Source organism: Eriocheir sinensis, chromosome 70, assembly GCF_024679095.1.
Source record: "Eriocheir sinensis breed Jianghai 21 chromosome 70, ASM2467909v1, whole genome shotgun sequence".
Lineage (NCBI taxonomy): Eukaryota > Metazoa > Arthropoda > Malacostraca > Decapoda > Varunidae > Eriocheir > Eriocheir sinensis.
Genome location: NC_066578.1, coordinates 972,420 through 991,943, shown reverse-complemented (window position 1 = coordinate 991,943; position 19,524 = coordinate 972,420). Strand labels below are relative to the sequence as shown.

Genomic DNA, 19,524 nt, shown 5'->3' with positions numbered 1-19,524 from the left:
AAGAGAAGTCAATTTGAGTGGCCAAAAGAGAAGTCAATTTGAATGGCCAAAAGAGAAGTCAATTTGAGTGGCCAGAAGAGAAGTCAATTTGAGTGGCCAAAAGAGAAGTCAATTTGAGTGGCCAAAAGAGAAGTCAATTTGAGTGGCCAAAAGAGAAGTCAGTTTGAGTGGCCAAAAGAGAAGTCAGTTTGAATGGCCAAAAGAGAAGTCAGTTTGAATGGCCAAAAGAGAAGTCAGTTTGAGTGGCCAAAAGAGAAGTCAGTTTGAATGGCCAAAAGAGAAGTCAGTTTGAGTGGCCAAAAGAGAAGTCAATTTGAGTGGCCAAAAGAGAAGCCAGTTTGAGTGGCCAAAAGAGAAGTCAGTTTGAGTGGCCAAAAGAGAAGTCAGTTTGAGTGGCCAAAAGAGAAGTCAGTTTGAGTGGCCAAAAGAGAAGTTAATTTGAGTGGCCAAAAGAGAAGTCAATTTGAGTGGCCAAAAGAGAAGTCAGTTTGAATGGCCAAAAGAGAAATCAATTTGAGTGGCCAAAAGAGAAGTCAATTTGAGTGGCCAAAAGAGAAGTTAATTTGAGTGGCCAAAAGAGAAGTCAATTTGAGTGGCCAAAAGAGAAGTCAATTTGAGTGGCCAAAAGAGAAGTTAATTTGAGTGGCCAAAAGAGAAGTCAATTTGAGTGGCCAAAAGAGAAGTTAATTTGAGTGGCCAAAAGAGAAGTCAATTTGAGTGGCCAAAAGAGAAGTTAATTTGAGTGGCCAAAAGAGAAGTCAATTTGAGTGGCCAAAAGAGAAGTTAATTTGAGTGGCCAAAAGAGAAGTCAGTTTGAGTGGCCAGAAGAGAAGTCAATTTGAGTGGCCAAAAGAGAAGTCAATTTGAGTGGCCAGAAGAGAAGTCAATTTGAGTGGCCAAAAGAGAAGTCAATTTGAGTGGCCAAAAGAGAAGTCAATTTGAGTGGCCAAAAGAGAAGTCAATTTGAGTGGCCAGAAGAGAAGTCAATTTGAGTGGCCAAAAGAGAAGTCAATTTGAGTGGCCAGAAGAGAAGTCAATTTGAGTGGCCAAAAGAGAAGTCAATTTGAGTGGCCAAAAGAGAAGTCATTTTGAGTGCCAAAGAGAAGTTAATGTGAGTGGCCAAAAGAGACGTCAATTTGAGTGGCCAAAAGAGAAGTCAGTTTGAGTGGCCAAAAGAGAAGTCAGTTTGAGTGGCCAAAAGAGAAGTCAGTTTGAGTGGCCAAAAGAGAAGTGAATTTGAGTGGCCATAAGAGAAGTCATTTTGAGTGGCCAAAGAGAAGTCAATTTGAGTGGCCAAAAGAAGTCAGATTGAGTGGCCAACAGAGAAGTCAATTTGAGTGGCCAAAAGAGAAGTCAATTTGAGTGGCCAAAAGAGAAGTCAATTTGAGTGGCCAAAAGAGAAGTCAATTTGAGTGGCCAAAAGAGAAGTCAATTTGAGTGGCCAAAAGAGAAGTCAATTTGAGTGGCCAAAAGAGAAGTCAGTTTGAGTGGCCAAAAGAGAAGTCAATTTGAGTGGCCAAAAGAGAAGTCAATTTGAGTGGCCAAAAGAGAAGTCAATTTGAGTGGCCAAAAGAGAAGTCAATTTGTGTGGCCAAAAGAGAAGTCAATTTGTGTGGCCAAAAGAGAAGTCAATTTGAGTGGCCAAAAGAGAAGTCAATTTGAGTGGCCAAAAGAGAAGTCAATTTGAGTGGCCAAAAGAGAAGTCAATTTGTGTGGCCAAAAGAGAAGTCAATTTGAGTGGCCAAAAGAGAAGTCAATTTCGATGAAGGAGTCATGGTGCCTCCCTCCTGAAGTGCTATGAAGCGACACGAAGGTTTGTATCTTAGAATTATAATCATGAAGTTGCTTCCACGAATGTCTGCGATGCACCTTACAAGACTTACGAAGCCATCGCGTCACACTGCGGCTATTCTTAGGCTTATCAGCAACTCCAGGCAGGCATGTTTCGTGGCACATCGTAGCAGTATCGTTTTCACCTCGTGTCGTTTATTTATCAAAAACTCGACAATCATCATGACCTCGTAGAAGAGCCTGGCACATCGCGGCAACAGGGTAAGCTATAGTCTTGTTCGTACAGTTCCACTGGACGCACCGAAACGCTGCGAACAGCCTCCGATGTGCTAAGATGACCCACTAAGCGCTACGAACTTACGAAGCACTCGACACACTTTCTAAGAGCTGGGATTGTTTTTCTCCGGCGCTACGAAAAGTCAACATTTTAAAGCATTCTGAAAGAAACGTTCCAGCTGCAGGACCCGCCACGACTCGAGGAGATGCTCTGCGACTCATCCTGGAGGCTTAGGAACACAAGGGCGAGCAGGCTACGGTGCTGCTAGGGTGGTGAATCGGGATCGGCATCTTGAAGCTGAAAAGGTAATGAGCTGGACGGGAAGGGAAAACAAATGGTGGAGGCCTGAAGGTGGCCGGAAGGGTGAGGGTTTTTAGGCCCACGCCCGGCAGCCGCCCTGCTGTTGCCTCACTGCTCTCTTCCTTGGTTTTGTCTGCCTCGTAAGCAAGACTTCTTTTTTTTCAGTTAAGTGCGTAACTTTTTTTTTTTTGAGAAAAGGAAAAAATAATATTCCATATATATGTTTTTTAAAGTGTGTGTGTGTGTGTGTGTGTGTGTGTGTGTGTGTGTGTGTGTGTGTGTGTGTGTGTGTGTGTGTGCGCGTATGTTTGTGCGTATGTGTGTGCGTGCGTGCGTTTCCATTCTTTTTTCCAAATGTACCTCTACCAATATTGGTTTGTTTAGGGCGTCGTCAAGTTGGACAACTCGCACCTGTGGCAGATGATGTGAGCGTGAGCTGCTGATGTTCTTATCATTAGTTACCTTCCAGCGTCATAATGACTAATATCACAGTGGAACCATCTAAAGCGATGTAAGTGAATCAGTCACATGTATAGTCATATGTATACGCTGAGCAGTTTTCGTTTCCATGTAATTTGATGTTACTGGATGTCAGGTTACAGCCTTACTCTGTCTTATTTTACTAACACAGTCCAAGAAGCAAATCGATTGATTCATTAATTCAGTGTTGAGAGTGACATTATCGCATTAATAGTATTTATCTCGTATCGTCTAATGGAGTTTCTCAGATGTTCCGAGAAATGTCTCTTATATACTTGTATCACAACATCAACTTTTCGAGGCTTGGTGTTCCAGTTCGTCTGCGCCAGTTTAATCCCTCCAGATGCTATTTGTGTGCAGGCCTCGGCCGTCCCGGTAGGAAGGATGTACCATGTGGGCCGACCATCAGGCCCTACCGGGAAGATGCCTACCGGCGCAATAGGCAACAACGTAAAAAAAAAAAAAAAAAAATGCAGCCATGCCACTCTCTCTAACCGTTATAATTTTTATCTTTCAAAGCATGACAAAACTATCGCTTTTTAATAGAATCGTGGTATCACCACTGATAACGGATCTTTCATCAAGTATGTTGGCGATAACTGTTATGACTGTCTGCGTGTAGGCGTGGTGAGCCAGGGGCAAGGGGGGCTGCGGAGGGGCCTGCTCGGAGGGACCGTCAAGGGTGGAGGCTGCGGGTGAGTGAAGCTATGCGCCCCCTTGCGTATGCTCCCCGTTAGTAGTTAGTTCAGTGAATATGTGGCTCTATGCATGTAATAAATGATTCACACGATTGGAATTGACTCCTCCATAAAACATGTATTCATCTAGATGAATAAATACTCAACATTACTTCATTCATGTATTTAATCTTAAAATTAAGAAAAGTATTGAAAAATATATTTTCATTCACTTATTTTTTGATGTGTGTGTGTGTGTGTGTGTGTGTGTGTGTGTGTGTGTGTGTGTGTGTGTGTGTGTCTGTGTCTGTGTCTGTGTCTGTGTGTGTGTGTGTGTGTGTGTGTGTGTGTGTGTTGTGTGCGCGCGTTTTTCTTTTCTTTCTGTGTGTTTTGTGTGTTTTAGGAGAAATATTTTTTTCAGACATCGTCACTGGAATTTATAGGAAAACGAATTAATAGCGCAATGGCTTTAACACGATATCACTTTTTACAAGAATGTATTAGAAAAGGGAATGTATCTCAAATCACTTAATAGCCGTTTTTCCAGCTTACTATAGTCGGTTCCACGAGAGCTGGTGGGCCTAATCCTTCAGGGGTGGCCTCGCAGACTTGGCATCCCAGTGCCGCTCATTGGCCGCTGTTTACTAGATCCAATCTGCCACAATTTCCGTTTGCCATGACACAGCCAGGGTTGTAAAACTGTGGTGACTTATTCTCCAATGGGACAGTTCAAGCCAAATTCGACATTGGTCATTGGCATCCATCTCTCTCCTGTTTTCCCTCTTTATGAAGTGGCCCACTGCATGTTTAACTCACTCTTGCTTGATTTTGTGTGCCCCTCCGCGGTGTAGTGGTTAGCGTTTTAACTACGAATCTGTGGGCTGGGCAGTCGGCGTTCAGCCCACCCAGCTGTTCGGAGATGAGCACCGCCACCCCGCGCAGCGATACGTATGCTCCAAGCTTTTCCTTCACTTGATTGGGGGTATCCGGGTGGATGTATCCCATGGTATGGGATATATAAGCAGTGACGGTAAAGGACTCAATTCATTCTGCAAACTTTTCTGGAGAGTGTCATAGCCATTGGACCAATCTTTTCTGATTCGAGTCACTCACCTAACTGCTCAGAGTTCACGGCATTCCAGTAACAATGGCATGAACTATGTCTTGAGTGTGAGTGATATCAGGCGGCGCATATCATGAATGTGATGGTACTGTGCCGGGCATTGTGGCGGCGGCCATGCAGCAACAAGCAAGTAACGGAGCAGCCCTCGAGCGTGGGCTGCTGAAATAGGAATTCTCTCCTCATCTCACGGTGGCTTCGTGGTGCAGTGGTTAGCACACTCGGCTCACAACCGAGAGAGCCCGGGTTCGATTCCCGGGCGGGGTGGAAAAATTTGGGCGGCTTTTCCGATACCTTGTCCACCCAGCAGTGAATGGGCACCAGGCATTAATCGAGGGTTGTGTCCCGTCTCCTGGGATCTGTTCCCTTCTATAATTCCTTCCCCTTCTGTCTCTCTCCGGCATATGACCACAGATGTTGCACCGACTAAACGAAACTTTCCAACTTTTCATCACATATCACAAAACTTGTTCCAGATATCGATTTCGCAGTTTACTAATAATTGAAAATACATATCATGCAATTGTAGGTTAACTGGTAAGAAAAAAATCTCCTTCACGGCCGTTACAGGTGACCATTCATGATTGTTGCAAATTACAGGATCTCCCCAAGGTTACCGATTTGGCGAACAAACAAAATTATCTTATTCTCTATTCATAAAAACAAACCAACAAACAAATATAAACTTCTTACAATCATAATACCATCTGTCTTGCATTTAAAATTATCTTATTCTCTATTCTTTAAAACAAACCAACAAACAAATATAAACTTCTTACAATCATAATGTCAGCTGTCTTGCATTTAAAATTATCTTATTCTCTATTCTTAAAAACACCAACAAACAAATATAAACTTCTTACAATCATAATGCCGTCTGTCTTGCATTTAGATTTTATAGTAAGTCCGAAGCAGAACATCGAAAAGTAAAAGAAAACTATTTTGAATTTGGTGCCGCATCAAATGAACACAAGACCGACGGAAGGGAGGGGAGGCTTCATTCACTTTAATGTGTTGTAATCGATGTGTGGCGTCGTCCTTTGGGGAGAAGGGGAGAGAGAATGAGGGAGAGGAGGAGGAAGGGAGAAGGGAGAGGAGGAGGAGGAGGAGGAGGAGAAGGAAACAGAGAGAAAGAGAAGAAGCGAGGAGAAGGAGGAAAAGAGGAAGGAGACGGTGAGAAGATAGAGAAGGGAGGAGGAGGAGGAGCAGGAGGGAGACGGAGAGAAGGAATGAAGAGGAGGAGGAGGAGGAGAAGACAGAAAAAAATAAGGGAAGAGGAGGAACATGAAGAAGAAGAAGAAGAACATGAGGAGAAGGAGGAGGAGACAGAGAAAAGAGGAAGGAACAGAAAGAGGAGGAGGAGGAGGAGGAGGAAGAGGAGAAAATAATGAGAAGAGACGGAGAGAAGAAATGAAGAAGGGAAGGAATGAAGAGGAGGAGGAGGAGGAGAAAAGGAGGAGGAGGAGAAGTTTGAGAAAAAAAAAGAAGGGAGGAGGAGGAACACGAAGAGGAAGAAGAAGAAGAAAAGGAGAAGGAGGAGGAGACGGAGAAAAGAAGAAGGAACAGGAAGAGGAAGAAGAAGAGAAGGGAGAGGAGGAGGAGGAGGAGGAGAAATAAATATAATAGTCCAAAATGGTGAAGGGAGGTCCCGTTCAGGCACGCGAAAGATACGGAACCAGAGAGACGATAGAAACACGAAACAGATGAAATACGAAGAGAAAAAAATATATATCGATGGAATAGGTGTTTATGAAGATGGATAACTTGATTGAAGACAGAGAAGGTAATGAAAAAGGTTGAAAGAAGGGAGAAAAAAAAAACAGCTTGAGAGGAGGCAAGGTGGGAGGGAGGGTGAGAAAGAGGAAGGAAGGGAAGGGAGGGAGAATGGAATGGGATGAACAGAAATCTTACGAATGGAAAGTGGAGGAAACAGAACTGTCCTTAGTTTCAGCAGTCATGGTTGCGTACTTTCGTAGACTAGCCTAAAAAAGATCTACGCTAGAGAAAAGTAATCGTGGAGTGGAAAGTTACGAATTACAGTAAAGGGAAAATAGAACTGTCCTTAGTTTCTCGCAGATTTAGCATTTGTGGTTTCGTACTTTCGTAGATATCCTGGAAAATACATTACACTTAACCTGATAGCAGCGACGGGCCAAATTTGTGGCCTTACCGTGAACCAGCGACGGGCCAAATTTTCGCCATGATAGAAACCCCAAAAAATAGATGATGCATAAACTGATCACAAATGCGTTGATATATATTATGAAATGGTTTGTGTGAGTGATGATTTTTTCTCATTTTTCTTGCTTAGAGGGACCTTTAAGAAACATGATCCCCGCAGCTACCGGGTTAATTAACAGCAAAGAAGAAAGTAATCGTGTGGTGGAAAGTCTGAACTCCTCGCGGGAAAAAACGGATGGTCGAGGGTCCTTGACAGCCTCTCGCCAGCCACGGAGCAGCAATGATTGGCTCACGTGTGTCAATTACTGGCTCCAAGTTCTGTATTTTTTTTACCCTGATTTTCATATTGTGCCTTGAATTATGTCCAGTGGAGGCTCCGTGAGGGACATAACGGATTAAAAAAAGCGTCGCATTATCCTGCGGATTTTTTACTTCAGTGGCGGATTCAGAAACATAATCTCTCCCCCAAAAAAGAATGAATTAAAAGTGTTTATTATAATAATGATTAATAGTAGTAGTAATAACAAGAAGAAAAAGAAGAGGAAAAAGAAGAAGAAGAGTAATAATAATAATAATAATAATAATAATAATAATAATAATAATAATAATAATAATAATAATAATAATAATAATAACAATGATGACAACAACAACAACAACAACAACAACAACAACAACAACAACAACAACAACAACAACAACAACAACAACAACAACAACAACAACAACAACAACAACAATAATAATAATAATAATAATAATAATAATAACAATAACAGTACCAACACCAACACCAACACCAACACCCCCAACAACAACAACAACAACAACAATAATAATAATAATAATAATGTTAATGATTACAATAAGTTAACCAATAGGGGCATACGCACGGGGGCGCGTCACCCCGCTCACATGGCAAGGATTCCTCAGAGCAGGCCACCATGCAGAGTCCCATGACAGGAACATTCAACTTGCTCAAGGCCCCCTTTGCTCGAGATCGACTCCTACAGAAACAACCCGGGGAGCAGGGTCGGCGAACTGACGGCGAACCACACACTCGTTCAGCAGGTGTTGGCCAAAGTCTATATATACCAAGTCAAGTCACTCTGCTTCAAAACTGCGACCGGTACGCGCAGGAGGCGGTTTTGGGGCGGAGCAGCGGGATGACGTCACTTGAAGCTAAAAAAAAAAATACCCGCCAGTTCAGGGGTGTCTAAAGTTGGGGCCGTATGTGCACTCTGGATGTACATTCTCGCCTCCTTTCACAGCGCGTTCAGGCAAGCCACTGATAAAAAAATATATTTTTATTGTGCTATTGCGTAACTGTAATTTCATTGCCTACAAACGGCGGTGTGGGGTGTGAGGGAGGGCATGATGAAGTGATTGATTTAAATTAGTCCGCCTTTCTTCGTTTTCTCTAAATCCCTGTTTCTACATTCTCTAGTTTGGCTCCAAGCAGTGTCACGCATAAACCACGCCTCGGCCGTGTCTCCTCCCACAAACCTGAGCATGACTTGACTTGGTGTATATTTAGACTTATGTGTTAGCATTCACGGATTATGTAGGCCTCGATTCAGTCCTAAGTAATCTTTGATCAAACGTAATTATTCCAGCAATATCTCATTATTCTGAGTGGACTTCTGTTACCAAGGAGATCACTTCGACTCCTCATGTCACTACTAAGTCTTGATCTCATGTCTCACAGTCATAGAGTGGACATGGAGCACAAGTGATATTTAGAACCGTCGCCTGCACGAACGCCCTTATTGTTATCGTTGCTGCTGTTATTGTTGTTAATGGAAGAGGTGGTGAAGGTGGTGGTGGTGGTGGTGGTGGTAGGAATTTTATAGAAGTGTTTTTCTTTTGTTAGTTATGGCGGAGATTATCGTGATGGAGGTGATGAGATCGACGCTCGGAGAAATTACTCATTGTGGTGGAAACAGTGGTGATCGATGTTGTGTTGTGTTGATGCTGTAGTGGAGGCAGTGACGCGTAGATGAAGATAGCAACGTTGGTAGTAGTAGTCGTAGTGGTGTTGGTAGTGGTGGTAGTGATGACATGATAATATCCGGGCCTGGTGGATGTGTGACGGTGTTGGTAGTGGTGACCTCGGTGGTGGTGGCGGAGGTAGCGGAGGAGAGAGGTGGCGCTGCTGCTCCTCTCTTTGATCCTTTTCAGATTTACGCCTCAAAAAGCCGGGTAAAAAAAAGTTTCGGAAAGGGCAAAAACAAAGGCTCTCACTGCGTTTTCTTAAGAACTTTGTATACAGCGTGAAGGAGGAGGAAGAAGAGGAGGAGGAGGAGGAGGAGGAGGAAGGCAGCGATGATAAGAAAGAGGAGAAACAAGAAAAGGACGACGAGGAGGAAGAAGAGGAAGAGGAGGAGATGGAGAACCAGGTGGAAGATGTGTGTGTGTGTGTGTGTGTGTGTGTGTGTGTGTGTGTGTGTGTGTGAACATTTTCGTGGTGGGTTAATACTTTTTTTGTTCATTCATTCATTTCCTTTATTCTGTCCCTTTCTGTGTTGTCTTTGTGAGGTATTTTTTCTACTTTTTTATTAATTTTTCTCTCTATTCGCTTCTTTTGTGATACTCCCTTACAGTTTTTCTTTTTTTGGACCTCGCGTTCTTTTGTTTCTCTCTCTCTCTCTCTCTCTCTCTCTCTCTCTCTCTCTCTCTCTCTCTCTCTCTCTCTCTCTCTCTCTCTCTCTCGCCCTAATTTTCTTCCTCCTTTACCTCTTCAAAATCACCCTTGAAGCTCCCTCGACCTGATCTGGCACGAAGAGGAGGAGGAGGAGGAGGAGGAGGAGGAGGAAGAGCATGAGGAGGAGGAAGAAAGCTAGCGGAAGAGGAGGTAACAGAAGTGAAAATGGAGAGGAAGAAAAGGTAGAGGAGGAAGACGAAGAGGAGGAGGAGGAAAAGGAAAAACAGTGGAAGAATGATGACAAGGACGATAATGACGATAACGACAACGAAGAAAAGAGAAAATGGAGAGGAGGAACGGAAGGTAAAATACACACCCAAATTTTCCTCCCTTTACGTATTTCTTGCGTTATGAATCGTGGCGGAAGGAGATATAGAAAGAAGGAGGAAAAATTGGTTTCTTATTTCAGAGTCGAGTTCCTCTCTATAGGGCCACCGACCAGCCGTCCCATCGAGCCTGATCCCTTCACTTCTCCCTTCTCTCCTTATCTCCTAAATTGTGCGCCATGTTTTATCCAGTGGCTCTCAACCTTTGCCTTATTACGTTCACCTCGAGGATGTGGCTGACTGGCCCTTCATGAATGTAGTGCAGTATGTTAGTTTTCATAGACAAATGTTAATCCGGTAGCTGCGTGGATCATGTTTCTTAATGGTCCCTCTTAGCGAGAAAACTGAGAAAAAATCATCTCTCACACAAACCATTTCATAATATATATCAAAGTATTTGTGATCAGTTTATGTATCATCTATTTTGGGGAGTTTATATCATGGCACAAATTTGGCCCGTCGCTGCTACCGGGTTAAGTGATACCGCAAGAAGAAATATTTTTTCAGTGTTATGCGTAATGATCACAAATGTGGTAAAGCTGAATTATACAGGGAATTACGGAACAGCGACAATGATGAAATATATTTGATATAATCTAAAACTGAGAGGAAGCGTTACCTTGAACAAAAAGCGTGTAACTAATTACATAATTTGTAGCTATGAAAACGTTGAAACGTCTGCTTGATATCACCTGGGTGCAGCCACGCAAGGTCAGGTCAAGACGGATTCCCTGGGGCTTTGACTCTTAATTAATAATAAGGGAATCAGCAGTATGGTGGGGAAAGGGGAATTAAGCTGGGAGTGTCAGGCCAGACGGAGAGGACAGAGATACAGAGTGGTGGGTCACGAGGGGATGTGAAATTAATGAGGGGAGTAACGGTACGGAACAGGAAGTAAACTTGAGTGTCAGGCCACGTGAGGTCACAGGGCAGAATAATAGATCCGTTGAAGACCTGTACGCTTCTTTTACGAGAGAGGTCACGGCAGCACGATCTCTGAAGATTACTTACAGACTATTGATATCAGGAAATGCAGACCCTAGAACCTTATTAGATGAGCCAAATGGAGCATAATCTTGGGGGTATTTTTTTATGAACGTGAAAAAAGTGCGAACTAATCCTGGAGACAGGCTTTCAACTAGCGCAATACGTGAGCAAAATTTAAGAGCAAAAGTAAATTATGAGATCAGGTTCACGAGGTAGGGAAAAATTTATTCTATTTTTGCTTATACAAAATAAAATCCAGAGATAGAATTTAATAAGTAAGACACCAGCACACTTTTTGCCACGTTCTTTCTCTCGGTATTAACCAAAGCGAATAGGTTGCCGTGACCGGAAGCCAATCAGATTTTCATTTAAGAAAAAGACGAGATACTATGCGATATTAGTTTTACAGAATATGCCGTCATCCGAAAGACATAAATCTATACGCGTTCTAAAGACAGTTAAAGCTGCAATTTTCAAACCCCTGGCCGTCAGTCTCACGAGGTCTTGCGGCAACGAGGTAGCACCAGTGGTATGGGGCGAACCGCATTGTATCGGTTGTTGAAAGCGAGTGATACAGTATTGTTAATTCTCCGCCTTATTACTGTGTAGTTTGTAGAAAGTCTGGTTTTGCTTTTATAAGAGCTAATCATTGGAGCACAGAAGCTTAATTTAGACTGTGTGGCGCTGCTTGAGTCCGGCAGTGATTGTGCTGCTCAGTTTTGTTTTCCTTCTAACGGAAAAGTTATTGGCTTTCGCAAATCGGAACAGACAAAAACTATTAAAAGGATCCAAGCAATTTCCCGTACAAAGAAAAATATATAAAAAAAGAATTATATTATTTGAGAAAATCCAGACAGTGATGAAATTTAATTTCAGTTCGAGTCAAGGGATTATCATAGTGATTATATGGATAAAGTACTTATAGAGAAAATATATATTAGGAAATACACCGTGGGAATAAATTGGGTAAATTCTGATTTTGGATAAGTAAAAATTGATCCACAAACACGGCAGGTGATGAATGACTCATAATATTCAGATCTGTAGTCAGTGAGAAGCGATTGAGAGTTTTCAGTTGTTCGATACCCCAGCAGGATAGAACACGCAGTAATGGATTTGAATTAGAAAAGTATAGATTCAGGAGGGAAATAGGCAGGCATTGGTTTAGTAATAGGGTGGTGGGTTAATGGAATATACTCAGCAATCACATAGTTAGTGCAGGGACGATAGCTTGTTTTAAGAGTAGACTGGATAGCTACATGGACGATGATGACAGGCGGTAGTGGGGGGGTGAATCTGGAGCTGCCCTGTGTACGCCACTCGGCCTTTGCAGTCTCCCAATGTTCTTATGTTCTTATCTTCTTATATATATGAATCCAGAGTTGTGTTGGTGAAATCTGGTCATTTGGAGCTGCCGTGCTTAAGCCGTCATGGTGTCTCGTGATCCCTTTGTATCTCTGTGTATCCTCGTATATTCCTAGTGATGTTGCTACTAGTGTTTCTTCAGCTTTTACTATACCATCATCATTATCAGTCTTCCTGTACTTCCCCCGGTGACGAGGAGGAGGAGGAGAGCCACGGAACCATTCTCGGAGATGGACTCTGAACCTCGCCGTTTGCTCTCTAATTTATTGTGACTGAGGCGATTGTCTTGGCGGGATGTGGAGGAAGACTGCACGGCGCCCTGATTACCCATTCTCTCTCTCTCTCTCTCTCTCTCTCTCTCTCTCTCTCTCTCTCTCTCTCTCTCTCTCTCTCTCTCTCTCTCTCTCTCTCTCTCTCTCTCTCTCTCTCTCTCTCTCTCTCTCTCTCTCTCTCTCTCTCTCTCTCTCTCTCTCTCTCTCTCTCTCTCTCTCTCTCTCTCTCTCTCTCTCTCTCTCTCTCTCTCTCTCTCTCTCTCTCTCTCCAAAAGTATTTGCACAAAATTTCAGATTGGTCGTATAGATTGGAGATGCCCTTTAACGTAGACAAGTGCCAGGTCCTTCAAGTTGGAACGAGGAATAAGAAGTTCGAATACGAAATGCGCGGCGTTAAACTCAAAAGCGTTCAATGCGTCAAAGACTTGGGGGTCAAAATCGCGTCAAACCTCATATTCTCACAGCAATGCATCGATGCAGCAAATAAAGCGAACAGAATGTTGGGCTTCATTAAAAGAAACTTTGTATTCAAGAATAAAGATGTAATACTCCCGCTCTACAACAGTTTAGTCAGACCCCACTTGGAATATGCGGTACAGTTTTGGTCTCCCCACCATGCAAAGGATATTGCTAAATTAGAAGGTGTTCAGCGTCGGGCAACGAAAATGATCCCTTCCTTGCGCAACAAATCCTACGAAGAAAGGCTTTCTACCCTTAACATGTTCTCTCTTGAGAAACGTCGCCTCCGAGGAAAACTGATCGAATGTTTTAAAATACTTAATGGTTTCACGAATGTAGACAGATTAACATTGTTTATGATCGATGACACTTTGCGCACGAGGAACAATGGCGTAAAACTCAGATGTAGACAAGTAAATTCAGACTGCACCAAATTTTCTTCACCAACGTTGTAGTGCGAGAATGGAATAAGCTTCCACCATCAGTGGTCCAGTGTAACACGATTGACTCCTTCAAAAATAAGCTCGACCATCACTTCCTCCAACTTAATATCAACTAGAGTAGAAATGCAACGTTTTGGAGTCTTCTGATTAATGTAAAATCACTTAGGTTTAAGGACAGACCACCAAGTCTGGACCATGGGGTCTGTGGTCTGATTTTTATGTAAATCTGTAAAAATCTCTCTCTCTCTCTCTCTCTCTCTCTCTCTCTCTCTCTCTCTCTCTCTCTCTCTCTCTCTCTCTCTCTCTCTCTCTCTCTCTCTCTCATATATCTAAAATAATAAATATATATATATATATATATATATATATATATATATATATATATATATATATATATATATATATATATATATATATATATATATACATATATATATATATATATATATATATATATATATATATATATATATCTCTATATATATATATATATATATATCTGTAATAACTGTATATATATAGATATATATAGATTTATATATATATAGATATATATGTGTGTGTGTGTGTGTAGAATGTGGGCATCGCGTGATGGATGACGCGAGTTCGAATCCCCACGCTACTACCTCGGATTTTAAGTCACCGCCGAGTGGGTTAAAACTACCCACATGTTGTCCTGAAGACCACCCAGCAACCCGGAGTCTAGAGGAAACTGTCCAAGTGAATCAAGAACGAGTTCCGGGGGGCAGCATGAGCCAATACGGGCTAGGGCCGACTACCATCCAGGCTCCTCAAGCAAGCCTATTGGCGCTATAGGCATAGACGTAAAAAAAAAAAATATATATATATATATATCTATATATATATATATATATATATATATATATATATATATATATATATATATATATATATATATATATATATGAAGTTTCCATTCATCAACACTTGACTGACTACAAGTCTTTGGAGTAGTTTTAAATATTGTAAAAGGAGCTTTCCCTTTCATTCCTTTATGGCTTTTACCATGAACTTTGACCTTGAGGCTGCACTGGGTTATCGACAATGCAGCAGTTCATATTGTCGTATATTACTAAGCTTAATAACCTGATATTTGTTAGTATGTCTACTGAAAACCTTTTGCGTTCATTCGTTCGTAAAAAAAAATGAGTAAATGACAAGATTTCAGTGAACATCTGCAGTGCCATCATCTGCACGAGCCAGACTCAGGCCGGTCCCCGAGTCCTTTAATAATCGTTTTAGAAAATCTTGAGTTCGCAGGGCAAGGACTGTTTCCTCATGACCGACTCGTTGAGAGGCCACAGCCTCGAGGTCTTGCCCATCTCCCAGAGACACTGCACGATTAATCTAAACTTACTAGCTAATTTTTTTTCTGTGGTGTAAATATAATGTTCCTAATCACCGATTTTCAGTTCACTATTAACTGATTTGCATTACAAAATAAATAGCTTCAATTTTTTTTCATAGTTCACAATGTAACGAACATCAATGCAAACATTGGTCAGCACGGTGAACATGGCCAGCGAGGCTCATTTTAATCTCCGTATGAGCTTTTATTACCAAATAAATTAAAAAGCTCTCCTGTAAAGCAGCAATGATGGGGTAACATATTCATTTCCCGGAAAAAGGCAACAGCTATGATTCCGCATAAATTTATTACTGGTGAATCAGCGAATCAATATTTACTTAATATATTCTGCTCAACATAATTAGAACCATTTGATGAAACTATCGACCACCAACGCCGCGTATCGCCGCCATCATCAGCACCGCTGTCATGAACTGTCCACACGGCCAGCAGGCGGGCCAGGCTGCAGCCAGCAGGCCTGGGGAACCTCATTATATAGTGCGTGGGTAAACACACACACACACACACACACACACACACACACACACACACACAAAGTTGATATATTGTCTCATTTATAATTATGTGGGCGAGTGTGTGTTGAGCATTACTGAAAAAAACGGCGATTTTAACGCTTCCTACTCTAGAAATACTTTATTATAATTGACGCTAATGACCGATGATGCCTAAGAAACGTTTTGTAAATATTAGGATTTTTCTTATGTCGGGTTTTTTTTTTCTTCTTACAGCAGAGGAGTCAGTTCAAGGGCATAAAAAAGGTAACAAATGTGAAAAAAAAGCCCGCTACTCACTGCTCCTATAAAGAGTTAAAGTCGTAGGCAGGAGGAAATACAGATGAAGGAAGATTGTTCCAGAGTTTACCAGCGTGAGGGATGAAAGAGTGAAGATGCTGGCTAACTCTTGCGTAAGGGATTTGGACAGTAAAGGGATGAGCTTGAGTAGAAAGTCATGTGTTGCGAGGCCGTGGGAGGAGGGGAGGCATGCAGTTAGCAAGTTCAGAAGAGCAGTCAGCATGAAAATATCGACAGAAGATAGAAAGAGAGTCAACATGGCGGCGAAATTTAAGAGGTAGAAGACTATCAGTATGAGGAGGAGAGCTGATGAGACGAAGAGCCTTAGACTCCACTCTGTCCAAGAGAGCTGTGTGAGTGGATCCCCCCACACGTGAGATGCATACTTCATACGAGGGCGGACAAGGCCCATGTAAATGGACAGCAACTGTGCAGGGGAGAAGAACTGGCGGAGACGGTACAGAACGCTAAACCTCGAGGAAACTGATTTAGTAAGAGAAGAGATATGAAGTTTCCAGTTGAGATTTTGAGTTAAGGATAGACCGAGGATGTTTAGTGTTGAAGAAGGTGACAGCTGAGTGTTGTCAAAGAATAAGAGATAGTTGTTTGGAAGATTGTGTCGAGTGGATAGGTGGAGAAATTGTGTTTTTGAGGCGTTGAAGGACACCAAGTTCTTCTTGCTCCAGTCGGAAATAATAGTAAGGTCTGAGGCTAAGCGTTCTGCCGCCTCCATCCTGGAATCATTTAGTTCCTGTTGGGTGGGTCTTCTGTTAAAAGAAGTTGAGTAGTACGGTTTCTGTGTTTATTTACTCGTTTCCCAACAAGTGCAACTGTTGCCTCCTACATAATTGAACATTTTGCTGTTCACTAATATGTATTGCAGGCAATATTTGTTACTTAAAGATACTAGCGGTGATTTGTCACCATCAGCTGTATAAAGGATATTACTGATAAGCACCAGCCTCAAATCTTACATCTAGGCTATTAAAAGGTAAATTTGAATAAAAAAAAAGCTAGATTAATGTATTTGAATAATATCAAGTTATGTAGACCCTCATGTGCTTGGAGTGTCCAGATAATATTCAAGTAACAACCAACTTCAAATATAAATTTACGATATCGTGAAAGAATACGAATTAGTGAAGTTATTATCACTAATGTTATGATGAGGGGAATGGGAATACGATTACGTGCGTGATACGGATAAAACATCGAAGGGTTTCCAAGGCAGTGTGGCGACAAGGGTGAACAGCAATGCACTGCAGGGGCTCGAACGGCTAACGAGCGTTCTGAATTTTGAAATCGTGAAGATTGCGTGTGAAGCCAAACATCCCAGCGTGGGGCAGCGAGAGGGCTTCCGAGCAGACTGATTATGCTGAGAGTGGAGGAGGTGAGGAGAAAGGTGTGTACAGAAAGTGGAGGTAAGGCGTGTTGTAATTAGTGTATTCGGTGTGTTTGGTTGCCTCTAGTGCCTCTGTCGTTCCAGGAGGGAGAACTAAGTAATAAGATGCGCAGATACACTTCCGTACAATGCAACAGTAAGCAAAAAAGAGTATTGGACTGAATGAGTATTACTGGACAGCGGCTCGTCCGTCAGTGAGTTACCAAAGTCTCATGGAACATTCGTGTCAACCCTGACTGTTCGATCTCATATATCAGTTTGAATTTAAAATACATCGAGACCTCAGGTAGTAACTATACTAACGTCGCTAAAGGAATCACCTGATGTAGACAGCGTGTAGCAGAGAGAAGTGAGGGGTCAGTGGCATCAGGACCCAGAATATATATTAGGGTAAAAATGACACATACGTTATAATTATCTGTTCGTTGAGTCGGCACTCATCCTTGTTACCTCAGCCCTTGAGCCTGCGGTGGGAAGGAACCCATCGCCCCGGGCCGCAGGTCTTACATGAGTTACCAGAATTGTTAACCTTGCCGAGATTTCCCCAGGTACCCCTTTATCGACCTGCCCTACAGGGCCCGGTGAAAAAATGGGAAGGCCGAGCACCGACTGCCGTGGTGTGGAAAAGGTAAAGTTGGTGCTCAACGCTCCTGCTGGCGTGACCTCGGTGCTCATCTCCATCCCATCGGCTCTGGAGCCTGTGATGGATAGGAACCCGTTACCTCGGGACACAGGATGCTACATCCGGGTTACCACACAGTTCACCTTACCCAGGTTTCCCCAGATATCCATTTATCGACCAGCCTGAGAGAGAGGATGAACAGCTGGGTGGGCTGAGTGCCGGCGGCCCAGCTCGGGATTCAGTCAACGGTCCACAGATTCATAGGTAGAGGTCGTATTGCTGCGCCTCACAGACGCCTCGCCGGGATCGTGTACGGGCCCGATTGTTTGTAGTTAGGTGTGCTTACCTCTAAACCAGCGTGGTATTGTATTTGTATGGTTTGCTGCTTTGGGAGGCAACCTCTCGTGTCCCATAACACCTGCACGGATCAATAGAAAGGATGCACGTGGCAGGAAAGGAATCGCAGTGGTGTGGTTAGGGTGGAGTAAGGAGGAGGAGAGTAAAAGAAATAAAGGGAAGGTGATTATCTCTTAATGGTTCGTGGTCGGTACGTAAAAGTCTACACATTTAGAGAGAGAGAGAGAGAGAGAGAGAGAGAGAGAGAGAGAGAGAGAGAGAGAGAGAGAGAGAGAGAGAGATAATGAAGAGAGTAATAAGATGAATTTGAATATAGATGAGGAGAATTATGGAGTATAAATAGACAAATGATGAGACAAAAATTAACAAAGGAGAGGAAATAGTCGGAATTAATTGATTTTCATTTTCCGTTCTGTTGCGCCTTGTTTCCATACCCGTAAGAGAGGGACGAAATGAATGAGGCGAAGGGGATGAAAGAGGAGGAGAATGATACATGGAAACATTGAAAGACGGGCAACAGGAAGCCTTGGAAGTTTGGAGGGCCCTTTTTTTTTGTTACTACTTTGTTTTAGTGCCCTTGAGTTGTCTCCCTTGCTCTAGAAATAAAAGAAAAGAAGTTACGAGGCTGCCCCGTCTTGACTTAATCTTGCCCGACATTTATTTCAGTGTTTCGAGAGCGGATCAAAACGCTTCGGTACGCGCGTTCAGTTCACTCCCGACGCAATGAATAGCGTTCGATGTGTTTTTTATGGGAGCTGGTTTCCGCAAGATCAAGAGAATAGACCAGGTCTTTTCACGCGCAGGTTTTGACGTCATCAGCAGTATGATAGAGAGAAGGCGGAAAATAATAAGGAAAACGAGAGATATTTCATGGGATACTGAAACATTTCAGTTTCCGTGTGTGTGTGTGTGTGTGTGTGTGTGTGTGTGTGTGTGTGTGTGTGTGTGTGTGTGTGTGTGTGTGTGTGTGTGTGTGTGTGTGTGTGTGTGTGTGTGTGTGTGTGTGTGTGTGTGTGTGTAATGAACCTACTTATCCAAGTATTTTTTGACATTCTTACTCGCCAGAATCATCCTCTATTGAACAGTTCTCCTGTCCACCCTGACACCCTCTGTAACACCTCAACCTCTTCTACCCAGTCTTTTCTTACCCCTAGCTGCCCATTAATTCTGTGACTGCTTCAGTTCCTTGATCCTAAATACTAAAGTCACCCATCGAAATCAAAGCAAATGGAGCACACGGGATGCGTCTACACCTGTGGTCAGGTGAAGACTGGTGGAAGCAGACTGAGGGGCTGCAGGTGACGTCAATGCGCAGAAGAGGAGAATTCTGGTACGAGGTTGAGAAGACCCGGTATATTCTGTTGATCTTGGGTTTCCGCACTGACTGCTTTGGAAGGAAGAATGATTCGGTCTGAAAAATTACACTCCTGCCAACGTCTGTGCTACTTCGTTTCGCTTGAGGAGGTAGACCGTTGCTTCTCGTTCTCGGGTTGGTTGGTAACGAACGGTAATGCTGAACTCCTTGAGGTACTTGAAGACCTGAATTAAATCTCGTGAGTGTCTCTTTTTCCAGCGTGAAG

The 19,524-nt window shown here is 42.8% G+C and overlaps 1 protein-coding gene across 1 annotated transcript in view; it reads left to right on the top strand.

The window, feature by feature from the left end:
- LOC126988669 (uncharacterized) overlaps positions 1 to 19,524 on the top strand; it is a 51,951-nt gene that overhangs the window by 17,493 nt on the left and 14,934 nt on the right. The window contains exon 4 of the mRNA XM_050847024.1: positions 17,541 to 17,665. Coding sequence (XP_050702981.1) covers positions 17,541 to 17,665 — 125 coding nt within the window. The remainder of the gene's footprint in view (positions 1 to 17,540; positions 17,666 to 19,524) is intronic.